At 51.8% G+C, this 22470-nt stretch overlaps 8 protein-coding genes and 2 non-coding genes across 11 annotated transcripts; 7 read left to right on the top strand and 3 right to left on the bottom strand.

The window, feature by feature from the left end:
- Nucleotides 1-1509: 1509 nt before the first annotated feature.
- On the top strand, nt 1510-3992 carry NCU09696 (signal recognition particle protein). The gene is made up of 2 exons (XM_955550.2): nt 1510-1889; nt 2005-3992. The coding sequence occupies exons 1-2, from the start codon at nt 1812-1814 to the stop codon at nt 3460-3462; spliced, it is 1536 nt and encodes a 511-aa protein (XP_960643.1). The 5' UTR covers nt 1510-1811; the 3' UTR covers nt 3463-3992.
- Nucleotides 3993-4585: 593 nt separating this feature from the next.
- Nucleotides 4586-5563, bottom strand: NCU09695 (PaxU; the record flags this gene model as incomplete). Its single annotated transcript, XM_955549.3, has 1 exon — nt 4586-5563. The coding sequence occupies one exon, from the start codon at nt 5561-5563 to the stop codon at nt 4586-4588; it is 978 nt and encodes a 325-aa protein (XP_960642.3).
- Nucleotides 5564-6287: 724 nt separating this feature from the next.
- On the top strand, nt 6288-6376 carry NCU15082. The gene has a single exon. It is a non-coding gene; the product is annotated as a tRNA-Ala (tRNA).
- A 261-nt stretch (nt 6377-6637) lies between these two features.
- Nucleotides 6638-8241, top strand: NCU09694 (hypothetical protein). Its single transcript, XM_955548.2, has 2 exons — nt 6638-6858; nt 6919-8241. The coding sequence occupies exons 1-2, from the start codon at nt 6741-6743 to the stop codon at nt 7932-7934; spliced, it is 1134 nt and encodes a 377-aa protein (XP_960641.1). The 5' UTR covers nt 6638-6740; the 3' UTR covers nt 7935-8241.
- NCU14058 lies at nt 8154-8956 on the bottom strand. The gene is made up of 2 exons (XR_897924.1): nt 8833-8956; nt 8154-8618 (listed from the first exon to the last, which is right to left on the bottom strand). It is a non-coding gene; the product is annotated as a ncrg101 (non-coding RNA).
- Nucleotides 8957-10094: 1138 nt separating this feature from the next.
- On the top strand, nt 10095-11884 carry NCU09693. Of its 2 annotated transcripts, XM_011396467.1 has the most exons (3): nt 10248-10514; nt 10586-10874; nt 11230-11884. In XM_011396467.1, the coding sequence occupies exons 1-3, from the start codon at nt 10491-10493 to the stop codon at nt 11232-11234; spliced, it is 318 nt and encodes a 105-aa protein (XP_011394769.1). In that variant the 5' UTR covers nt 10248-10490; the 3' UTR covers nt 11235-11884. The 2 variants fall into 2 exon arrangements, with proteins under 2 accessions (XP_011394770.1, XP_011394769.1); XM_011396468.1 differs by having other exon boundaries at nt 10095-10514; nt 10586-11884.
- A 513-nt stretch (nt 11885-12397) lies between these two features.
- Nucleotides 12398-14711, top strand: NCU09692 (phosphatidic acid phosphatase beta). Its single transcript, XM_955546.3, has 2 exons — nt 12398-13335; nt 13414-14711. The coding sequence occupies exons 1-2, from the start codon at nt 13129-13131 to the stop codon at nt 14395-14397; spliced, it is 1191 nt and encodes a 396-aa protein (XP_960639.1). The 5' UTR covers nt 12398-13128; the 3' UTR covers nt 14398-14711.
- Nucleotides 14712-16663: 1952 nt separating this feature from the next.
- Nucleotides 16664-19250, bottom strand: NCU09690 (hypothetical protein). The gene is made up of 2 exons (XM_955544.2): nt 17929-19250; nt 16664-17864 (listed from the first exon to the last, which is right to left on the bottom strand). The coding sequence occupies exons 1-2, from the start codon at nt 18797-18799 to the stop codon at nt 17671-17673; spliced, it is 1065 nt and encodes a 354-aa protein (XP_960637.2). The 5' UTR covers nt 18800-19250; the 3' UTR covers nt 16664-17670.
- Nucleotides 16696-17865, top strand: NCU09691 (hypothetical protein). The gene has a single exon (XM_955545.3). It carries the CDS (start codon nt 16942-16944, stop codon nt 17332-17334), a length of 393 nt encoding a protein of 130 aa, XP_960638.1. The 5' UTR covers nt 16696-16941; the 3' UTR covers nt 17335-17865.
- A 363-nt stretch (nt 19251-19613) lies between the features above and the next one.
- NCU09689 (hypothetical protein) lies at nt 19614-21406 on the top strand. Its single transcript, XM_955543.3, has 2 exons — nt 19614-21035; nt 21092-21406. The coding sequence occupies exons 1-2, from the start codon at nt 19995-19997 to the stop codon at nt 21173-21175; spliced, it is 1125 nt and encodes a 374-aa protein (XP_960636.3). The 5' UTR covers nt 19614-19994; the 3' UTR covers nt 21176-21406.
- Nucleotides 21407-22470: the final 1064 nt, after the last annotated feature.

Consider the following 22470-nt stretch of genomic DNA (forward strand, 5'->3'; position numbering starts at 1 on the left):
TTCCATGACTTCAGACCCGAGAGGAAGGATAGGTCAGCGGCACCAGCGTTCTGTCGCATCTGTCGTAAAAAAGTGGTTGCAATGAGCAGTCCGCCAGTCCGACTGATGAACCAATGCCCGACGGGTGCCGAGTGTCTTACCACGTGTGTGGTTACGATGGTTGATTACTTGCGCGTCTGCGCCGCTCCATAGATGAAAGGATGGGTAGGGTGGCACGGTGGGTAGGATGCACCATCGGTTAAGGGTAAAAACATGGAAACGCAGTTCCCTTTAAGAAGAATGTCCCTTCAATACTGCGTCTCAAAAATACGAGCATAAACACAGACACGGGAATGACGCTTATCCATTCCGATTGATGGTATTAAGGGTTTGAGGGTCAGAGGGGGGTCAGGGAAGGATTGGAAGGACTGGAAGCGATCCTCAAATGCCCCTGTACCTTGGAAGGAACTTCTACACCTAGAACAGACAGACAGAACAGACAGACAGACAGACAAACAGACAGACAGACAGAGACGGAGAGAAAATGAGTGTCACTGCATGCCGTTCATGCATTGATTCGGAACGGAGATCCCGAAGTTCGAGACGACACACTTTTAGTAACCTGCTGCCTACACGTCCAGTCATTATAGTAGTCATTGCGACCGACAGCATCTTGAGTAAACCAACGTCGGAAACCCGAGAGCGATAATGCTGTTGGCCGCGATTCTAGGTCAGATGTATCCGCACAGATTAAAATGTTTCAGTTCACGATGGTGCATTATCCAACGAGAAGCTTCCGTGTAATTTCGCGCGCTCTTCTCTCTCTCTCTTTCTCTCTCTCTCTGTCTCTCTCTCTCTGACAGTGGATTAAATATTGTGGTTGTATTCATCAGGACAAATTCGGCGGTTTAACCGTTAAACTTGGCAACAAGCACGATTCTGCAGGAAGCTCAGCATACCTACCTAATAAACTGATCGTTCAGACACAACGTGATCACACAGCAGGAACCTCACTGCATTTCAGTTTTATGCCTACAAGCCAGAGAAGCGTTTCATACTTTGCAGAAGAACAACTGTGAGCCAAGAAAAGACAGAGTTGCAGTAGGTGTTCGTGGGGTTTCCTGGTTCGAGAAATCTAAGTGCCGGCCGAGTGGGATAGATATGACGCTCGTAATAGAACCAACGAACTGTTTGACCGTTTAGATCATGGGGTTTGAACATGTTTCCTCTCCTTGTCCGACATGTCTTCTGTGCTTCTCTTCTACCGTGTAGGTTGTTAAAGAGGTATGTCCCCCTTTCGGTGATTAGTTGCCTGTCCTCGCTTATCGCTTATCACTTATACAGATAACGCTTTGGCAGCCGTCGGACAACTGCCATGTACCGCCAAGGCCAGAACCTCGACAAACGCCAAGCCCTGCTCACCGCCCGTGGGGTCAGGCAGGCCTATGGAGGTAGCGGCGAACTGCCCCACCATAATCCGCCCGCCAATCGTCCCCGGGCCCCGATGCCCGTCCGCGCGGCGGTCCTGCCCTGAGCTTGCCAAGCAACTGCAGAGGCAGTTGTCCGTTTCAATGCCCGACGGGATCCACCAAGAGAGAGAGAGAGAGAGCCCCAGACAGCACCGAGTGGCCACCGACCGATGACCGAAGCGCATCACTTCCACTTGTGACTGAGCAACAACTACCACCACCCACCAATTACCCACAGCTGAACGACCTCTGAGCAGACACTACCCACGTCTTCGAACACCAAGACGGCGACGACCATTTCCTAGAAACAACACAACCTTTATACCCCTAGTCGGCTTCATAGCCGCCACATAATCAACAGCCATGGTTTTGCAAGATCTAGGTCGCCGCATCAATGCGGCCGTCAGTGACCTAACACGCGCCCCCAACCTCGACGAAAAGGTAAGCTTGGATATCTGTTCGGTTGTCTGGTCTTCCCCGGACTGCGTTTGGTTGATGCTGTCACATCCCCTAGCAGTCAGCCAGTCCAGATCGCTGACCATCGTATGATCAACAGGCCTTCGATGGCATGCTCAAGGAGATCTGCTCTGCCCTTCTCGAAGCCGATGTCAACGTCCGTCTCGTCGGTCAACTACGCAAATCGATCAAATCCACCGTCAACTTCAAAGAACTACCACCGGCCGTCAACAAGAAGCGATTGATCCAGAAAGCCGTCTTCGATGAACTCGTCCGTCTCGTCGACCCCCATGCCGAGCCCTTCAAGCCAAAGAAGGGCAAGTCCAACGTTATCATGTTTGTCGGTCTCCAGGGTGCTGGTAAGACGACAACATGTACAAAGCTCGCCAGACACTACCAGTCGCGCGGTTTCCGCGTCGGTCTTGTTTGCGCCGATACCTTCCGTGCCGGTGCTTTCGACCAGCTGAAGCAGAACGCGACCAAGGCCAAGATCCCCTACTACGGCAGTTTGACGGAAACAGATCCCGTCGTGGTGGCGCGCGATGGTGTGGACAAGTTCAAGAAGGAAAAGTTCGAGATCATCATCGTCGATACGTCGGGTCGTCACAGGCAAGAGGAGGCGCTCTTCCAGGAAATGATGGACATTCAGACGGCAGTCAAGCCAGACGAGACCATCATGGTGCTCGATGCCTCTATCGGTCAACAAGCCGAAGCCCAAGCCAAGGCCTTCAAGGAGGCTGCCGACTTTGGTGCCATTATCATCACCAAGACCGATGGCCACGCCGCGGGTGGTGGTGCCATCTCGGCCGTCGCTGCTACCCACACCCCCATCGTCTTCATCGGTACTGGTGAGCACATGCTCGATTTGGAGCGTTTCGTACCCAACAACTTCATCAGCAAACTCCTCGGCATGGGCGACATGGCTGGCCTCGTCGAGCACGTCCAGTCCCTCAAGCTCGACCAAAAGGACACCATCAAGCACATCACCGAGGGCATCTTCACCATCCGCGACCTGCGCGACCAGCTGCAGAACATCATGAAGATGGGTCCCCTCAGCAAGATGGCTGGCATGATCCCAGGAATGAGCAACATGATGCAGAACATGGACGACGAGGAGGGCTCGCTCAAGCTCAAGCGCATGATCTACATCTGCGACAGCATGACGGACAAGGAACTCGACAGCGACGGCAAAATCTTCATTGACCAACCGACGCGTATGACGCGTGTTGCCAGGGGTTCCGGCACGACGGTCAGAGAGGTCGAAGACCTGCTTACCCAGCAGCGCATGATGGCTGGCATGGCGAAGAAGATGGGCGGCAACATGAAGAACATGCAGCGTGCCCAGAGCGCCATGGGAGGCGGCAACAAGGCGCAACAGCTGGCTGCCATGCAGAAGCGTCTGCAGAGCATGGGCGGCGGTGGCCAAGATATGGGCGGCCTGATGAAGATGCTTGGCGGCATGGGCGGCGGTGGTGGTATGGGTGGGATGGACATGAATGCCATGATGAAACAAATGAGCGGGTTGATGGGAGGTGGCGGTGGACGTGGGAGGAGGTAAAAGGTTGAAGGAAAAAAAGAAAAAGAGGGTGTGTGTCAGTCGGTCGATCGACTTTTAATGGGTTCGGTTCTTTTTCTTGCTAATGCGTCGTCGTCGGTTCGTCCATTTCGTTCAATTCTTTTTCCATGGCAGTAGCAGCAGCAAAAGAGCTTGCATCATTCTGGCGTCTGGAGTATATACTGTAACAACACACAACGAATAACGGGAAACTTGACTTGGCTTGGGGACATGCGGTTGGATGATATAGCAAAACAGACCTGGAACTCTTTTTATTATTATCCACGATCTACCTTAATCATGACCATGACAGCGAGACCCGGAGACATTCTCAAATGCTGCTTCTAAGGCGACGTTCAATGTGACCGTTGTTTGGTATGAGGACGATGAGTGAGGGCCAGAGGCATTTGAACCCCGTGAACGCCTCAACCGCGTGGCACTTATTTCGGCGATCCTGCGATTAGTCTTACGTTGTTGTTCCTTTTTGACGCTTTTATATAAATTCATTCTGTCCCATTTCTTTGGTTCGTTATAGTTCGATATTTTTTTCGGCAACCGTCTGTCCTTTCCCCCTCGGTTGGTTTGCTTATGTCTGATTTCTTCATAGGGCTGGCAGTCAACCGAATCTTTGCACGGCAAGTGGTAAATATCCCTTGATATAATACGGACCAGGCGGCACAGTTCGGGATGTATAAATTCGAAAGTCGTGGCTGCTTCTACTGTAGTCAGTGTGGGCTTATGCACACTTCATAAACACATCCCACCAACCACCGGAAGCGTAAGATCAAGTGGTAAGGGGTGAGATAGGAGGGAGAAGAACCGAGATACCCCTGAGAAGAAATGATAGAAGGAGGACTTGACTCTGAATTTCGTTCGTTAAGTCCGGTTCAAGCGCCCATGTATCTATTCCATCGTCTAGTTCTTCAACATCTATCCCCTAAATCCCAATTTTAATGCTGTAATATGCCTTTTAGTATCCAAAACGCCAGTAAACCACTGTTCTTTTGTTTCAAAAAGTCCAAGCCCTTCCACCACATTACCCTCTTTCTCAACCCCCGAGTTGATTTCCAACCCAACCACGTCCCTCCCCATTTCACCGAACAACAACAACAACAACATGCACCCCTCACAACCCACCAACCGCCTCCCTCCAAGTCTTCGCCACCGCCCCCCAATACTGCTCCGAATGCATCCTCATATGCCCTACATGCGGCGTCCCCTCAAACATGTCCATGTCCACCTGATACCCCCTCTGCCTCGCCTGCGCCGCATGGCTTTCGATATCCTCCCAATAGATAATATCGTCCTCCTTCGAGTACACATACAGCCGCCTCGCCCCCCTTACGCACAGCTCCTCGTTATTCACCGCCGCGACACTATACGCCGCCGCACTCGACGCGCCAATCAACCACCCGAACCCATGCAGCGCCGCCAGGAACATGCAGGCCATCGCTTGCGTGACGATGAACGGCACGCAGCCGGGCAAGTACCCGGATGCGCCCAAAGCCATGGCGCGTGACCATGGACCGGCGTTTTGTAGGAAGGAAGTGCTTCCGGGCGTGGAATCGAGGACGAGCATGTGATGAGGAAGCGCATGGCCATAACGCTGGCGGTAGGCGTTCAGAGTGGCGGCGAAGTACATGCCGCCTGTGTTGGACATGACTTGTACTAGGATTCTGTTGTTGTTGTTGTTGTTTTGGGTCGAAGACTTGGGGTCTGCAGCAGCAGACTCTCTGTTGTCCAGAGAAGAACCAAAGCAAGCGGAGATGACGGGGGTCATGGCTTTGGAACGGGCTTCAAGGGTCTGGTAAAGGCAGCGCAGGATGGGGCAGAGGACCACGACGAGTTTGGCCGCGGGGAAGAGGGCGCGGTACCCGTCGACGTACTTGGCGAGGTGTTTGGGGCGGGCGTCGCCCCAGCCGTAGAGGAGGATGGTGGTTGGGTCTGTATTTGTATTTGTACTTGTGCTAGGAGAAGGGGAAAGGGGAGCTTCTTCGGAGAGGTAGTAGATTTGTTCTGTGAGGCGCTTGAAGCCTGGTCCCAAGGGGGATGGTTTCTCGTTGTGGGTGACGACGACGGCGTCGACGAGGACTTGTTCGGACATGGTGGTGGTGGTGGTGGTGGTGGTGGTGGCGGTGTGTGTAGTTCTACGTGATGACCTTCATGGACAAGAGTGAAGAAGAAGCCTGAGAAGGGAGAACAGATGTCGTTACGAAAATGAAGTTAATGAGTGAAGAACGGGTCCCTCATCACTCGATCAGAGACCAGCATCGGAGCTCTCATGTCTAAATCTTCCCCCTTTGGCTCGATTTTCTCGACTTTTTCGGCGTCTGTCCCCTGGTCCAGTTTGGGGAGAATTTGATGCTAGGATCAGCGATCCAGCCCGTGGGAGCGGAGCGGATGTCTCCACGCCAACCGGGACATTGTCTGTTTTGGGATTCGTTCAGCCCTTTTGTAAATCTGTCAGTCTATCACAAGTGTTCATCTCTTCATTTGTCTCGTCCTCGGTCGCAACGGTCGGCGGCGGTCAATGGGGTCTACGGAGTTTGAGCCGCCGCGATGCCCGATGTTGCAGTCCTTGGAATTTGTTGAGTTTCCCAACAGCCAAGACTTGAAAAGATGTCGCCTCGGAGCATCTTGCAAGCTTTGGCATGTGATTATGTTCTTGGGGGGGAAAGCTTGAGGTCGTCGTGGAGTTGAGAGGCCGCTATCGACGTTTTGATATGTCAAAGGTGAACGTGAGCCGAGGCAAGTGGGGAGCTGCTGAGCGGACAGCAGACCTGATCTAGCATTAATAGGGTTAAAAATTAGTAATACTAATAATGAACGGGCAATTGGTCTAGGGGTATGATTTTCGCTTCGCATTCCATAGATGCGCCTTTGTGAAAGGTCACCGGTTCGAATCCGGTATTGTCCACTCTTTTTGTAATTTCTGGTAACTCATTTCACCACGGGTATTGTCTACCTTTTTGCAGCTTTTTGGGATCCTTTCCACCTGTCAAACCGCGTTCAAACTATCGAGGAGATCTGATTGATGATGAAAATCGCGAAATCACTCGAAACCCTGTCATTCCTTCAACGCAGTTGCCTTGAGATCAACACGGAAAGCTGCCGACTTGGCAACCGAGGCTCAAACAGTCTCACCATAGTAAAGTGGGGGTTGGGGTAACTGTTCCCCGGATTCATCAACACCATCGCCGTATAAGTGCGACACGCAGTCCTTCAGAACTCTTTTTTGCTCAAGAATTTGTCTCGAAGTAGACGGGAACCACAGTACCAAAATGGCATCATATAAACCATCATCAGAGATTATCCCGTTCGCTAAGGCGACGGAGATCAAGAGGCTCGATGCCAACACCTACCAAGCGAACCTAGTAGACTCGTTCTGCATCGGGGCCGGTAAGTATCCCTTCATCTTTCGTACATCAAACAGCCCAAACATCACTAACAACTTGACAGTCCCCAACGGCGGCTACGTAGCATCATGTATCCTCCAAGCCGCCATCATCCACGGCACCTCCCGCTCCCCTTCCAACCCCCAACCGCACGTCATGAACGCTCACTTCGAGTACCTCAACCGCACCCAAGTCGGTCCCGCAACCATCCTCATCGAGGACGTGAAACCTGGTCGTCAACTAACCACCCTACACGCCACTTTGTACCAAGGCAATTCGCACCAAGACGACACCTCCACCTCTAACTCTGACCTCCTCCCAACAAAAACCCTTGGCAACATGAAGAAACGCGTAACCGCCTACCTAGTAATGACCAACCTCTCCTCCCTCACCGGTCTCTCACTCAACACGCAATTCACCCTCCTCCCCCCTCCCCTCGTCCCCTCCTCCTCGCCCTCCCAAAACCCCGATTTCTCTCTACTCAAACAAGACCGCGACCCCCACTGGACCACCATCCCTTCTTTACTACCCTTGGGGTCCGAATCCGGATCCGGATCCAGCTACATCCGAGCTCTACAAAACACCCACTTCTACATTCCACGACGGGGCCAGGTTCGTAAATCCATCATCGACATCTGGATTCGGTTATCGTCAGGCGAAAACTTCACCAATGCATCGCTGGGGTACGTGAGTGATTGCTGGCCGTATGTCGTGGAGGCTTATCGCCCTAGGAGCAAAGAAGAAGAGGAAAACAACGCAAAGGAGGAGGAGGAGGAGGACGGGGTTGGATTCAAACATGATGCGAAGCATTGGTATCCTACGGTGGTGATGAATGTTGAGCAAAAGAAGGCTGCACCGGAAAAGGGAAAGGAAGAAGAGGGCGGCGGCGGGTGGGAGTGGTTGAGGATGAGGGTGTCAAGTAAGGAGGTTAAGGGCGGGAGGTTTGATTTGGAGGTGCTGGTGATGGATGAAAAGGGGGAACTGGTGGTGGTGAGTAATCATGTTGGGTTGGTGTTGGGGAGTGAGAGGAATTTGGCGGGGAGGGGGAAGGGGGGGATGAAAGGGCAGAGTAGGATTTGATGGGATGGTCGTGAGGGTGGTGATGGTGGTGATGAGGATGGGAATGGTGTTGTGAGTGGATATGTGAAGGAAGGCATACGTGTTGAGGAGTTTTTCGGGTGAATGTTGATGTTCGGAGATAAGGGATATCTGGTTGTGTTGGCGACGGTGCTTCTCGGAGTCGCATATCTCTCAAAGTCCGGCACAAATACCAAACAGCATCTTTGTCAGAACTGTCGATGTAAACAAATCACATGATTGTTCGTGGCCTGCGCTGACATTAGCTGAACTGATCCATCAGAAATATACGAAACCTATCCATGACACAGCTCATATCGCCCTGCTACTCGAGTAGTATTGCCATGCAATATCAAAGCTGTTGTGTCTGACAGTCCTTCTTCTCCACTTGAAGCCAGTCAGCCCCCCTTTCCCCCCGCCTTGCGCAGGACCACAGGTTGCCGGTAACAACGCGTCCCCATCTTGTCCTCCAACGACAAGCCATTGTTGACATTCGTCAGATCTTGAGGTCCATCAAAGCTGAGGCCTCACAAATCCACTCTGCCAGTCGTGGGTAGTGGAACGAGCTCCTAGAGCTGTCAGCACAGCCTGCACAGATATCTTGCATACGTGGACCCAGCAATGTCAGGGCAACGTCGAGGTCCAGAAAAGATAGGCCAAGAATGGCTTGTCCTTTCGGAATTCGGACTTTTCCAAGGCATCATCATCAGCAAGGCACCACCAACAATTGAAGGGGAATCCGTCTTTCCATCTCGATGCATGGTTGCACCTGCATATGATGGATGGCCTTGTGAATGCGGTCGTCAATATGTTGTGCACATTGGTTGCTTCTTTTCTGCAGGAGATTTCACTTCGCTAAAAGCCATTCAGGCACGGAAGCAACGGAACTAAACAAGTGTACCTTTTAGTTGTGGTGATGAATGGACCCCTCGTAGAATCGCGAGAGCCTATGAGTGAGCAGAAACGAATTGAGAATATGTGATTTCGAATCGTCAAGTGTGATTTGTGATGGCAACGGCCAATTCGCGCTCCGCCTACCGCCCAACCGCAGTCACTGGCAGTAGTTCTCACGACAGGGCCAGAAATATCGGCCACGTAAACTAGGTAGGCAAGATCTAGAACTTGGGGAAGACTCCGGTGCAGTCCAGTGGTGAAGGATAGAAGGGGCTATGCAGGATCGCAGGGTCGAGAAACTGCAGATCGTTCAGACTATCAGGCAACCTCGTCCAAATCGCCATCGAGGCCATCAAACAGTGGCCCTATTTTGTTGCCATTTGCATGCCATTTGTCTACCCATGTTGCCGCCATCTCCTATTTCTTGCGTGCCTGGTTTTCTCGACTTTGCGAATCGTCCTCGAGGACCTTGATCAAGACCGCTATTTGCGTCCTTTTGTTCGTCGATAGGGTGGTTCCACGTGCTCCATCTCGATATGCAAGTTGCTTTGCGCCCCCCCTTTGGGAAGACCCCGTAAGTCTTGATCTGGACCACGCTAATCGACCCCTCCACACATCTTTAGCTGATGGCTTGCCCCCAGTCTGAAGGAGGGCAAATAGGTAGCCAATAGGCGCTGTTGCCGGCTGGGGGTCGGCATCCACAGAGACCAATGAGGCCGTGCCGCGCATACGACTGTGACAATGAATGGGGTTGCGGATGGTAAGGCAGCACCACCACTGATCACAACCGAGCCGGCGGTTGTTTCGAAAGTCCAGTCCCCGTCGTGTTCTTTTTTGGGGGTAGGACCCAACCAGCGGTGCCTTGCAAATGCTAGCGTAGTGTAGTCCAGCCACTTTCAGCCTGACGAGTGATAGGTGCTCTCTTTTTGAGGCCCAGAGAACCCGATTCGAGGCGCTGCTGCAACGACCGACATTTAGCAAATGACTCGTAGAACAGCTCTCTGCGAGAGGGCACGAGCGGTCTCGTCGCCTGCGGCTTCTGCTGCAGCCCTTACCCGAAACAGCCCTAGCCTCCTGATGGGAACCCACCCGCCAGGCTGGCACTGGACGACAGTGAGGGACGCTGGAGCGAGGACGACGCAGACTCACGCCAGCGATGCCGAGCAAATCATTAGCTGTGAGGCCGCATCCACGTCAGTGTTTCTGACCTGTTAGAACCCTGCCATGTTGGGCATCTCGTTTAGGCGCCATGCCGTGGCCACTGTTGGTGTACAATCTTTGATGGCGAGGACGGTGGCCCGTTCCATTGGCCGGTCGGAATATTCTGTAGCCAACAGAAACTCCCGGCCCACCTTCTCGGTTGAAACTCCACGGCTTCGGGATGTACCTCGACTATGTCCGTAGACGCCTGAGACAGAGAGGGGCTATGATTGTGGATTGGGAGCTGTGGCTTTTTTTGGGCATGAAGAAAGAGCTGGGAAGCTGGGAGGGACTGGAGTCGGGTTTGGATAAATAGATTGGCAGTCCCAGGACCTTGGAGCCGTTGTTGTATTTGATATCCCAAACACACAACAAGCAACGTTGACACTGCTCGATTCCACATCAACCTCCACAACTCCACCACCACATCAACTACCTTTCCATCACCAAACACAACCATCCAACATGTCTGGCCAGCGTGAGAGCGTCGTAAGTAAACCCCTGAGGATGTTTTGATACTTTCAAGCTCATCAGAAGCTGACATATGCCGCCCATAACAGCAAACCTACTGGGTCAACGGCTCGACCGAGATCTCCAAGAGGGCTTCCGACCTCGCCTCGGCCTCCACCATCTCCGGCGAGCAGATCTTCGAGTCCAAGGGCAACGCTGGCGAGTTCGTGGTCCAGGGGGCCCAGAGCGTCCAGTTCTGGACCGGATCCGTGCGAAGCGGCGAGAACTACATCGGCGATACCAAGGGTGACGGTGTCGTTTTCCTCAAGGAGGGCATCCAGATGGTTGTCAAGGGCGGCAAGGTCCTTGGACCTCTCCCTGCCGGTACCCTGCACAGATGTAATACACCCCCTCGGTCCCGATCCCCAACACATCGCATCGTCCATGTTTCTACTTCAAGTTCCTGTACTGCACAACGCCCACCACACCTTCCCCGGTCGTTGTCGGCCAACAACAACAACAACACCAGCTCCAGTTACCGGCTCGCTTCCGGTTCTGAGAGACGAGTTAGCGGTAGCGGCGGAGGTCATGGTACTGCGCATCATGATGCTGTTGTTGGCTCGGGCGTCCGCTACGTTTCGGGGACAAGCCATGCTCTTCCTCCCACAAACACACATACCACCACCACTCCTCCAAAGTTGCCTCGTTCGGCTTCCTACCATCCTCATGTCCCGCCTACTAACACCTTTCCCAGCGTGAGCGTGTCCCGCGAATGCCGTCAGTGCCTAGAGCAGCAGCAGCGACGTCGTGAGAGCCATTCCCGTGACTGCCACCACCACGCAACATATCAACCTGCCCCCTACGCGGCAACATACCAGAAGCGTCATGACGGCGACACCTTTAGCACTGCGCCGACCTATCTTCCCAGCGGGCCGGCCGAGCGCGACTGGCTGGATGACGACAGCATAGCGCCCTCAGACAGCATCAGCCAAGTCCCCCCTTACCCGAACGGGTATCCTTCGGGACATGCGCCTCATGTTTCGAGTCGTCGTTAATTTGGTTGTTGTTGATGATGTTTGCTTTTGCTGCTGTTAATACCTAGAAGCGACGGCGTGGGAGCAATCTCGATTTCTTTTTTTTTTTTTTCCAACTTGTGTGTCATTTTGGGATATACACCTTTTGGGCATTTCTCTTTTCCTTTTATTTTTTTTCTTCATGTTCTTACGTCTGGGCGGTTTTTACGAAACATGGATTGGTCACTCTTCTCTCTCTCCGCTAGAGCAGCTACAGAGATTGGGTGATTCAACATTCGTACAATAAGAGCAATTGGGAGGGTTAGCATTTGGAATTTTTACAGCAGATACACACACCTGATAGAGATACACAATTTGAATCCCTCCAAACCAATTCCTAGTTGTTTGAAATGGATTGTGAACTGTTGCTGGCTGCATATGTACTGAATGACAGGTAGCATTGGTGTGGTGGTGGTGTTGGTGGTCGTCTTCAGCCAACGCGGCGATATCTCCAGCCGAAGACGGACGGCGGTGAGGGGTTGGTCGACCACTATTTCCCATGATTGACGAAAGCTCTCCCCCGCCAAAGACGAGGAGGGGTTCCAGTTGACCTACTGTAGCTAAGCTGAGCTGAGCTGAGCTGAGCTGCTGCTGCTATCTTATCACTTATCGGTTATCGGAGCTTCACTCTCCTAGACCTAGGGTGCTTTGATGTCATTGTTCTGCTGAAAGATCATTGGTCAGCCTTCAGAAGACGGGTGCCCAGTCTGCCAAGATTTAGGACCTTAAACTCCGCGTGGAGTGGTGGGGCGTGATGTCACTGGTGGAGTGCATCCCCTGAAAGATTAAGCGGTAATTACAGGCTCTTCCCTGTTGAAGTGTTCACTCAACGCCAATCTCCCGGCAGTCTGACTTTTCGACATGACGACCACTTGGTCTAGACCTTCATGATGAGACAACAAAAAGTCAAATTCAAGAAAAGAAACCCATGAATGCAACCCTTGGTGAGTTGCTGTGCTGCCGAGTTCCGTCTTAGCTTCCCTTAGTATAATCTTCCTCAGCCTGTGACAACGTCTCGTTCAGGTCGAAGTCAAGGGACTCGTAATTTTGTCTCCCAGTTTCATGCCTAACGACGTACATACCATTGTACCTGTCCAGGTCATAATGTACCTTACTTGCTCACAACCGGGCAGCCAGGATAACCAGGGCAAGCGGTGACACTGCAGACAACCTGCCTGGAATGTCCAACAGGCACTTACACACAATTCACTCTCGCTTGCCTCACTGGTACAGACGGGAAGCGAGTTCAGCCCTTCCTGACCATTCACTGGCACACAACCATCCCGTCTTCCATTATGACGTCAAACCAACAAACACATGCCGTGTTTGGAACGCACAGGTTCTTTGCTGTTCCGTTTGTTGTTATAAACCATCACAGCTCACCACTCAACCACTTCTGACTTTTCAGTTTGAAATATCCAACAGCTTGTACACTCAACTCCTGTACAACTCGAACTGGAACAAGGGCTGCCACTACAGACCAGGCCAGGCCAGTCTCAACTCGGTACCCGATCCAGTGGAGATATCTCGCGAGTAAACAATAACAACACCGACAACAACCGAGAAACCACACCACAAAGATGGGCTTCTTCAACCGTCAACCTCGCGCCGCGGATGGTGCCGCACCGCCTGTTGCTGCTAATGGCACTACTCGCAATGAGAAGCGTGCTCGTCGCCATGGCTTCGAGCCCTACACCATGACCACCAGGCCCACCTTTGGCCAGTGGCTCAAGTACACTTGGCTTGATATTCTCACCATGGCCGCCCTCGGTGCCATCGGTCTCGGCGTAAGTCTCTTCACTCAAACCCTCCTCACCTTATCGTCATCTACCTTGTTCAAATTCTAACATGATGCCACAATACAGGTCTATTACGCTCACCCGGCCCCCTCCCGCTCTTTTGCCGTCCAGTTCTCCGACGGCGAAGTCGTCTACCCCCAGTTTGCCTACCCGATGCGCAAGGAAATCATTCCCATCTGGCTTGCCGCCTTCCTGGCCTCCATCATTCCCATCTTCATCATCCTGTGCATGCAGATTCGCATCCGCTCCTTCTGGGACGTCAACAACGGCGTCTTGGGTCTTTTGTACAGTCTCATCACCGCCGCCGTCTTCCAGGTTTTCATCAAATGGCTTATCGGTGGCCTGCGCCCTCACTTCCTGACCGTCTGCAAGCCCGACATCACTCGCGCTACCAACACCCAAATTGCCGAGAAGGGCTACTCGGCCCAAGGTTTCGCCGAGATTTACTACACCAAGGATATCTGCACGGGTGATCCGAATGAGATTGATGATTCGCTCGAGTCTATGCCATCTGGTCACTCCACCGCTGCCTTCGCGGGATTCATCTTCTTGGCCCTCTACCTCAACGCCAAGCTCAAGGTCTTCTCCAACTACCACCCCGCGCTCTGGAAGCTCGCCGCCGTCTACGCTCCCGTGCTCGGCGCGTGCCTGATTGCCGGCGCCTTGACCATTGATGAGTTCCACCACTGGTATGACGTCCTCGCTGGCGCGGTTATCGGCACCATCATGGCTTTCAGCGCCTACCGCATGGTGTATGCGAGCATCTGGGATTGGCGCTACAACCATATCCCTCTCAACAGGTCCAACCCGTTCCCCTTTGGCAGCCGCGACGATATGGAGCTGGGCGGCGCTACTTTCACCAGGCAGGTTGGCTGGGGCACCAGCGGTGCTGGCTTCCCGTTTGATGACAAGCATGGCTATGCTGGTGGTGGATACGGTGGCTATGGTGGTTATGGTGGTGGACCGGCGATTAACCGCAAGCCGGTTGCTGGCAATGGCGTCGGAGGTCCCTTCCACAGTCATGGAGCGAGGGGTGAGCAAATGGTTTAAGGGGTTAGTTCCCTGGTGGAATTGAACAAAAAGGTGTTTTGTTATGAAAAGAGGAGAGAGTTAGTGGGAGGCGGAAGGAAGGCAGTCGAAGTTGCCCTTGCTCATGCATTGGTCATGAACGGGTATAATTATGAAGTACGAGCCCTACGACATATATTGTTTTCTTTTGCAGTTGTTCATAGGTAGCCTTGTTGCTGGCTGGCGTTTGGTTCTGGTCAGGGATGACTGTTGAGCGACGACTGTCGAGTTCGAATACCCCCATCTTTCTTCAGCATACCCAACTAATTAGCTGAACGATAATCCATATTTTAAATAACTTTATCGCTTTTCTTCATCGTGACTACCTTGGTTTTTGGTAAGTCGAATATTAAATTGATATTTCCTACACCACTGACAGTCCTCAACCAAAGAAAAAATTCAGGCCCAAAAAAACAAGAAGAATTCAATTAAAAGAAGAAAAATTCACGCCAAGCTTCATGGAAAGGAATCCGAATAAGTTCTCCATGTTCAATCGTCCGGGACCGAAGCTGTAATAGAAGACGAGGGTATCAGGAAAAGACACGGAACGGGCAGCCTAGAGTACCTCTCGTAATAACCCCTCCCCCCTGCGGTAACAACATGTACGACATGGGCCTTTGGCAGGCAGTTTATATCTTCAGAAATCCAAGGCTTTGCGACCGGCTTGTATCTTTCCTCGAATATTGAAACTGGGCGAACAGACAAATGGAGTTCAAGTTCGAGCTAAGCTGAGGGCAACGTGAAGATTGCAAATGACTGTACCTTCCATTCCATCTAGGTAGGTAGTTATTAGCCAAGGTATTATCTGAGTTTAGGTAAAACGTCAGTGTTGTTTCAAACGACTTACTTCATTCAGTTGGTTCAGTCCCCTTGCTTACCCTGCCGATGCGCCTCACACTTTACTACCTAGTATGGCTTCGAATCAGACGGGACAGGTGCGCTCATCTTAATTAGCCACGACTTTACTCTACCTATTTCCAATCCCGGTGGAAGGAACGATCAATGAGCTGAGCTTTTCCTTCTTTCTGTGATCACACAGGACGCCGACAGATACCTCTACACTAGGTATGATCCGTCCCTCCCCACCCATACTTACTTGGCATGACGGGGACTGCACAGAACAGAACACAGCAGTGAAAGCTACAGCACCCGAGATTTCCAAAAGCGTATGTCAAGTCTTGAATAACGAAACCCCTTGTTTAAGCCAAGAATTTCCAATCGTTTGAGAGAGCGGGCGTAAGACGGGGAAAATAACTTAACTCTTCCGATGGTCGTCTACCACGACATTGAACAAAGACAATGATGGGCAGAGCAGGGAGAAAGGAGCGATTGACTACCTAGAGATGGGAGGAGCATTAAAAGAATGAACTATTATCTCTAGCACATGGAGGTTCGACTTACAAACGGCGCTAGACATGAACGGTTTCTGGGCACATTACAAGACAGAAATAGTAACGAGACATTCCATCAATGTTGGTGTCACAAGATCTCAGATGTCCTGTCATGCTTCTTTTTTGATGGTGGATAAGTAGTTGATGTCACATGAAGCAGACAGCGATAGCCATCATGGAATGTTTCAAATTCCTTTGGAGTTACATGTAAGTTGCACATGGCGCATGACTCCCGCCGTCTAATGCCATGGGGGAGTCGTGCGTTCCGTGCTCTAGAATGTGCTTGCCTCGCTTTCGTCGTTTCATCGTCTGTCAAGCGGTCGATGAATGTTATACCTTATACCTACAGAACTTGCTATAGAAGTCAAGATGCACACCGTCGTAACCATCCCATTATTTCCCCGGAGTTGAACCTGATGAGCAGCTCAACCGCCTGTAACGTAGTGTCAGTCAGCCTCAGCCCAAACTAAGTTCATTCATTGCTTATCCCCATCTGACAACGGGAAAATGTCAGGAACAAGGTTTAAAAAAAGGAAAACACAGCCTCAGCCACCTGACAGTTGGCCACCCATGTCCAATAAATAGCCTACGACGACTTATGATCAGTTCTCATACGGAAAGCCACAGACTCCTCGGACAGACGACCTACAATTTCGTGGTTGACCAACTTGCTTATTTCTCCTCAATGTGGTCTTGTTTTTAAACTCCGGCTTGGCTTCGACCGAAAAAAGAAATGCCAAGGGAACGTGAGAAAACGGTGTCTCTCGAGTCAGGGGGAAGCAAAGGGCGGGGAGAGTAAGCATGGCCTTATTCAGCCGATCAACTCCGTCACACAACGAAAGTTGTTACTCCAAAGGGTCAACATGGGCAGCCACACACTGGTGTATGTGTCAGTACTCCCTCGTCTTCATTCCAGTATAAAGACTGCCAGTCCCAGAGATCAATCACATCATCTCATCAACATCAAACAAAACAACTCGACATCACAACCAGCTTTCGCAGCTTAATATCTCCAACAATAACGACAACAACCAACAATTAACAAGGTGAGGCCAGATACGGGCGACAAACACGAATCAAAAGGTTCATTGACTCACAACTTCCAGACATAACCCACGCAAGCCAACACACCAAAATGCTCTTCAAGACCACACTCCTCTCCCTCCTGGCCACCGCTTCTTCGGCCACCACCATCCCCAGGGACTCCTCCTCCTACACCGACATCAACAAGTGCCTCCCCGGCCAAATCTCCATCAAGGGTACATGCTTCAAGGCCGGCGCCTTCTGCGGCGGGTTCGCCGCCATTCCTTGCGCCGACGCGAAGCAGATCTGCGTCGACGACCCGCGCGATGATTGCGACCCGAAGAAGGGAGGTGCCGACTGTGGCGGCGTCTGCATCGAGCCGCTGGTCTGCGGCGGATTCTTGGGCACTTTGTGCCCTAAAGGGCTGACTTGTGTGGATGATCCTAGGGATGATTGCGATCCTGAGAATGGTGGTGCGGATTGCGGTGGTATTTGCGTTGCTTGAAGGATGGAAGGGCAGGAATGTTAAAGGATAGGAGAAGAATACATGGAAAGAGGATTCAGATGATGACCTAGGGGTCGTCAAGGGGCTGACAAGGGGCGAGAAAGGAGCTATGGAGGTACAAACTGGGAGGTTATTGGATTAATGTTGAGAATAAGGGATCCTGTGCCGACAAAGGAAAGATGAGCCACACAGCACACCTGCTTGCTCCTTCATTCCGCGTACCACGCAAAAAGAATCGTTGGCAGATTATGAATCAAGCACCTCGCGGTCCCCCATCAACCAATTTTTCTTTCGAGGGCAGTGGTCAGGAAATGCGTGGTGTTCTTGGCCTTTCTGCTATAGCTTGCTGGGGGTGAGGGTGGCACCCAACTTCTCACCATCCAGGAACAGATTGACCAAGGACGAAAAGTGATCCGCGTACTGATACAAAAAGCCGTGTCCAGAGTCGGGGTATAGGTGCAGATACGCATTCGGTAGTGTCTTGTACATCAAATAGCTGTTTTCCGTTGGCAAGAGCAAGTCTTGACACCCTGTTTAGATAATGGAGACATTAGCATCATAACCAGGACACACACTTTATGACAGAAAACTCACCATTGGCAATTAGCACCGGCATCTTCAACCCCTTCAACTTCTCCAAACTACCCTCCCCCATGAACTTGGCAAACGCAATGCCCTGCCTCCTCGACCCTTCCTTCCCTAACTGCCCCATCGTCTTCTTCCTCGCACCAGCAATCCTCTTCCAACTCTTTTTCCCCTCCGCCCAGCTCTTTTCCGAACACCGTCCAAAGAAGCCCTTCATAAACGCCTCTTTCTGCTGCTCCACGGTCTGGGCCGCCGCCAGCCTCTGGAAAGCCTCCAGCTCCTCACGCTTGAATCTCTTGACCCCCTGTCCATCGCTAGGTGTAGTCCCCGCCAACACCAACCTCCTCACCTTCACTTTGCCTCCTGAATATTCTTCGGCAATCAGCGCCACCATCTGGGCATTGCATCCGCCCATGGAGTATCCGAAGACGTCCACTTGCGGAATCCTCATGACGATGAGCAAATCGACAACGCTCTGCGCCCATTCAGTGATGGAAAGAGGAACGGCGCCCTCGGAGCGGCCGACGCCGGGGATGTCTGTGAGGATGACGGGCCGTTGGGCGGCGAGAGGGTCGATTAGAGCCGGGTCCCATTGGTCCATGGTGCCGCGAAAGCCCATGAGCATGACGAGGGGGATCTTGCCGGAGGAAGAAGGCGAAGGGCCGAGGAGGCGGTACGACATGCGTTGGCCATCCTTGCCGAGAGGGATGAAGAGGTCTTGGGCCGTTGAAAAGCTGGCCATTTTTTCGTTTCTTTGATGGATCTGGATATTGGTGAGAAGCTTGTACGAAAGAAGCTGTATCGGTGGTATCTGGAGGCACTTTATTCTATGAAGGGATGGGTCGAGGAAGTAAACCCCTGGCTGTCCTGAGAACAACATCCGAACCCCGCGTCGTGATGCCGTCAAATGCCGTGGTGCCAAGTACCGAGGATGTTGGAGGGACCCTAACCCTGTAGACTAGTTCCGTGTGTCAATCGTCATGCGATTGATCACTCGGCCATTGGAGAGGAGCTTTATAGCTCCTGTCGCTGTTGAACTTCATGGAGGATCGAAAAGTGTTTGGGACGAGTGACAAATCCTCGGAGGGACAAATGTAGTTGATAGTACTGCCCGTCTGTTGTGCATGGCTCGTTAGGCAGGTGATGATGCGGCGGGAGCGATGAGTGTGACAGAAACACTGGACTTGGAGAAGGAATGGAAGAATGGCGACAGCGAGGAGCCCAGTCGAAGAAGGCCTGATTTCGACACGCCTGTCAAGGAATTTAAGACACAACTGTAGATTCGAGGAGGTTTCTGTTGAGGAAGGACCTCTATTGCAGAGTTTTTCTCTCAGTCTTGAAGTTGGCAAGAACAACCCAACTCCGAAAATCTGAGAAAAAGACATCGGCGGGAGCTCGCTGCTTGCTGATAGGTCTTGGCATTGAATAAGATGGGATTTGATGGCTGACTAACGTATTCTGACCATTATAGGCTAGAGTCACGTTAGTTCAGAGGCAGTGCGCTAACAATTACGGTGACACCCCCGCACAACAGTTCGACCTTCCACTTTGCGTTTGTCGCCCAACCTCAGCCCCCAAAAATCGAACCCTCAAAGAAAGGACTTGGAATCAGCAGCATGTCATGGACATGCGACACCGTTCAAATTCCGCGTCTAAAGTCACAAGACACGATCAACTGCCATACCGCGTTACCACGATATCAACGTCACTAGGTAGGTATTCAATGTCTTTGAACATGAAAGGACTGCGCTGCCCGTTGGCGCTTTAGCGACCAGGCTCCAGCTGCCCCCTCCCAATCGCACCACCATTGCGCTTCTCCCGCGGGGGAATGGGACCCCGGACCGGGTAATATCCTCTCCAAGACGTTGATTCGAGGCCGGCGACCTCGGACCGCAAGCCGACAACCGCGACCACGGCCCGAATGTCAACCACAACTCCCATCCCTTCCTGAGTCTCAAGATCAGGACGACCCTGCACCAGACGAGATGGCAGATACATAAAGGCTTCTTCGCGTCGACAGCGGCATCTACTTCCACAGCCTTCGCCATCATCACTCGCCCGACATTTGCCTTGGCATGCTCAACATGACAGATATAAAGAAGGACGAGTTCAGTTTCGACAAGGTCGATGAGGACCTGAAGGGCTTCTTCTATGCCCCACCAGGCTATACTGACCACGCCTTCAAATCCTCCAGCGGCGTCGAGCTCGGAATCCGTGTCTGGCCGGCTGAGAACGTGGTCCAAGACCCAGCCCCGATTGTGTTCTGGACCCATGGAGGCGGGTTTCTCGGCGGACACCACTTCGTCCCACTTCCGTGGCTGACACCCGGCTTCCGCAAGCGCGGTTACCACCTTGTTTCTCACAACTACCGTCTTGCTCCCCAAGCCGCCCTTGATGACCAAGTCGCCGACTCTATCGAGGCTGTCGAATGGTGCCGCAAAAATCTCCCGTCTATCTTGGGCGAGGGCAAGGTTGACGTCGACCGCTATGTCCTTGTTGGCGAATCCGCTGGCGGAACCCTGGTGACTCTAATGGGCCTGCACTTGACTTCACCTCCTCCAAGGGTCATAGTCGATGTCTACGGCCTTGTAGACATTTCGCCCTTTGTCAACATGCCCGGCCGCACGACTGAGCCTTGGAAAGGAGAGTTCACCGACGAGGAACTAGAACGCTTCATCAACGATCGGGATCTGAACAACGTCTTGACAGATGCTTGCTGCTGGAACGAGCGGGAACTATTTTCCGAGGAAGAAGTTAGAAAGCGCTGGGCGGCCGACATTAAGTACGACAAGCGTTTCCGACTACAGGCTGAAGCCCACCAGTGGCGTTCTGTAAGGGCGCTTCCGGGTGACATTCACAAAGCCTTCCTCCACAGCGAGCGATTTCCTGACAAGGCAGAACTGGGCAAGTTCATCACGTCTATTGCTCCTCTCAGGGTGCTCCAGGAGGACAAACAGCGGCCTTACCCACCAACTGCCTTCCTCCACGGTAGCGCCGACGAGCCTGTGCCCATTCAGCAAAGCTATGACATGGCCGCTACGCTCAGAGAGAGAGGCGTTCCTGTCATTGAGAGATACGAGGAGGGTGAACCGCACGTATTCGACATAAAATACACGGTGAGAGGACCAAGACCTGCTTAACTGTCTGGCAAGTAATAACAAGATGATTGCAGGGCCCCAATGTCCCAGGATGGGAGACGACCATTCAACCCATTCTCGATTTCGTTGACCAGCACGTTGGGATTAAGAGGCAGTAAGACGAAGCCCACACGGTGGTACTTGCAAATGGCAGACACCATCGGTAGCCACCGAGGATTACAAATCATGGTGAATTACGAATGCGAGTAAAAGTTTTGTCTCCACCATTCGCAGTTACCTTGTACATCCATCTTTTGCAGCCAATTTCGTCTCATCCTGTACAACCACCTCTGAAAGAACTCCAGACTCCGGCCTCCGTCAAGGCCCCGACACCTGGTTCTGCCTCAAAAGCGAATTCACTGAATCTACAGTGGCTTCTAATAGGAACTGTAAAAAAACGATTCAACACAGGCATTGCCGGCTGCAGCCATCTGCAAGAAGGACTCCACACACACTTGATAGGATCCGCTAAGGAAATAAGGTTTGTAATTGCATATACACTTTGAAAGCTTGAGAAAATGCCCCTGTTCCTAAACTGCCTTGGAAGAGGACCCCCAACCCCCCCTTCCCCCCCCAAAAAAAAAAAAAAAAAAAAAAAAAAAAAAAAAAAAAAAAAAAAGAGAGAGTAGAAAGAGAGAAAGAGAGAAAGACGGCAAAATAAAGATACATCGTCCTTAACCCTAACCCTCGCTCTCAATACCTTGAAGTCAGTTTGCGACAACAACACTTGCAATGCAACACTTGCGATGCAACACTTGCGATGCAACAGTAATTGAGATAGCAATAGCAAGATAGCAATAGCGATTGTGGTTGTTGTTGATTGGAGTTCCTTTATTTAGAGGTCGGGTACCAGAGTGCAAAACCTTCGATTGGTGTAGCTCTAACTCGCTTATATAACGTTAGGCACTTAGTGGAGGCTGGGTGGGACCTTGGCACCTGTCAGATTGATTTTTTACAGTTCCTGTTACAAGCCACTGTAGAATCTCGGTTTGTGGAGCAACGTCCCGGAGGATTTTCCCGCTCTACCTAAATTATCCAGCGTCCGCCTGGGTTTTCCTCACCTCTATCCTATGTATCTGCTTTCTTGGCACAATGAGGCGTAGATTCCTCACCTAGTCATATCAAGTCTGGATCCATGATCACAACATTCTACCCATCCATATCTTCGCTCACTATTCATGGTGAAAGTCCTGAGCCAAATCTCTCCTCGCGCCACCGCTGAGGTATATGTCGCATCATGGCCGAATGCACCTGGTCTAGGAGGTTGAACGTACCATTCGCACAACCTTTGAAACACATCACTTGCGGAAGCACTATTTCCTAGCCACCGACTTCCAGGTACTTGCACCAATATTATCACTCGAATACGGCGATATCCTCTCTTTGCGTCCCCTCGTTATACTCAAGCTAACAT

The sequence above is a fragment of the Neurospora crassa genome, linkage group V (assembly GCF_000182925.2).
Source record: "Neurospora crassa OR74A linkage group V, whole genome shotgun sequence".
Taxonomy (NCBI): domain Eukaryota; kingdom Fungi; phylum Ascomycota; class Sordariomycetes; order Sordariales; family Sordariaceae; genus Neurospora; species Neurospora crassa.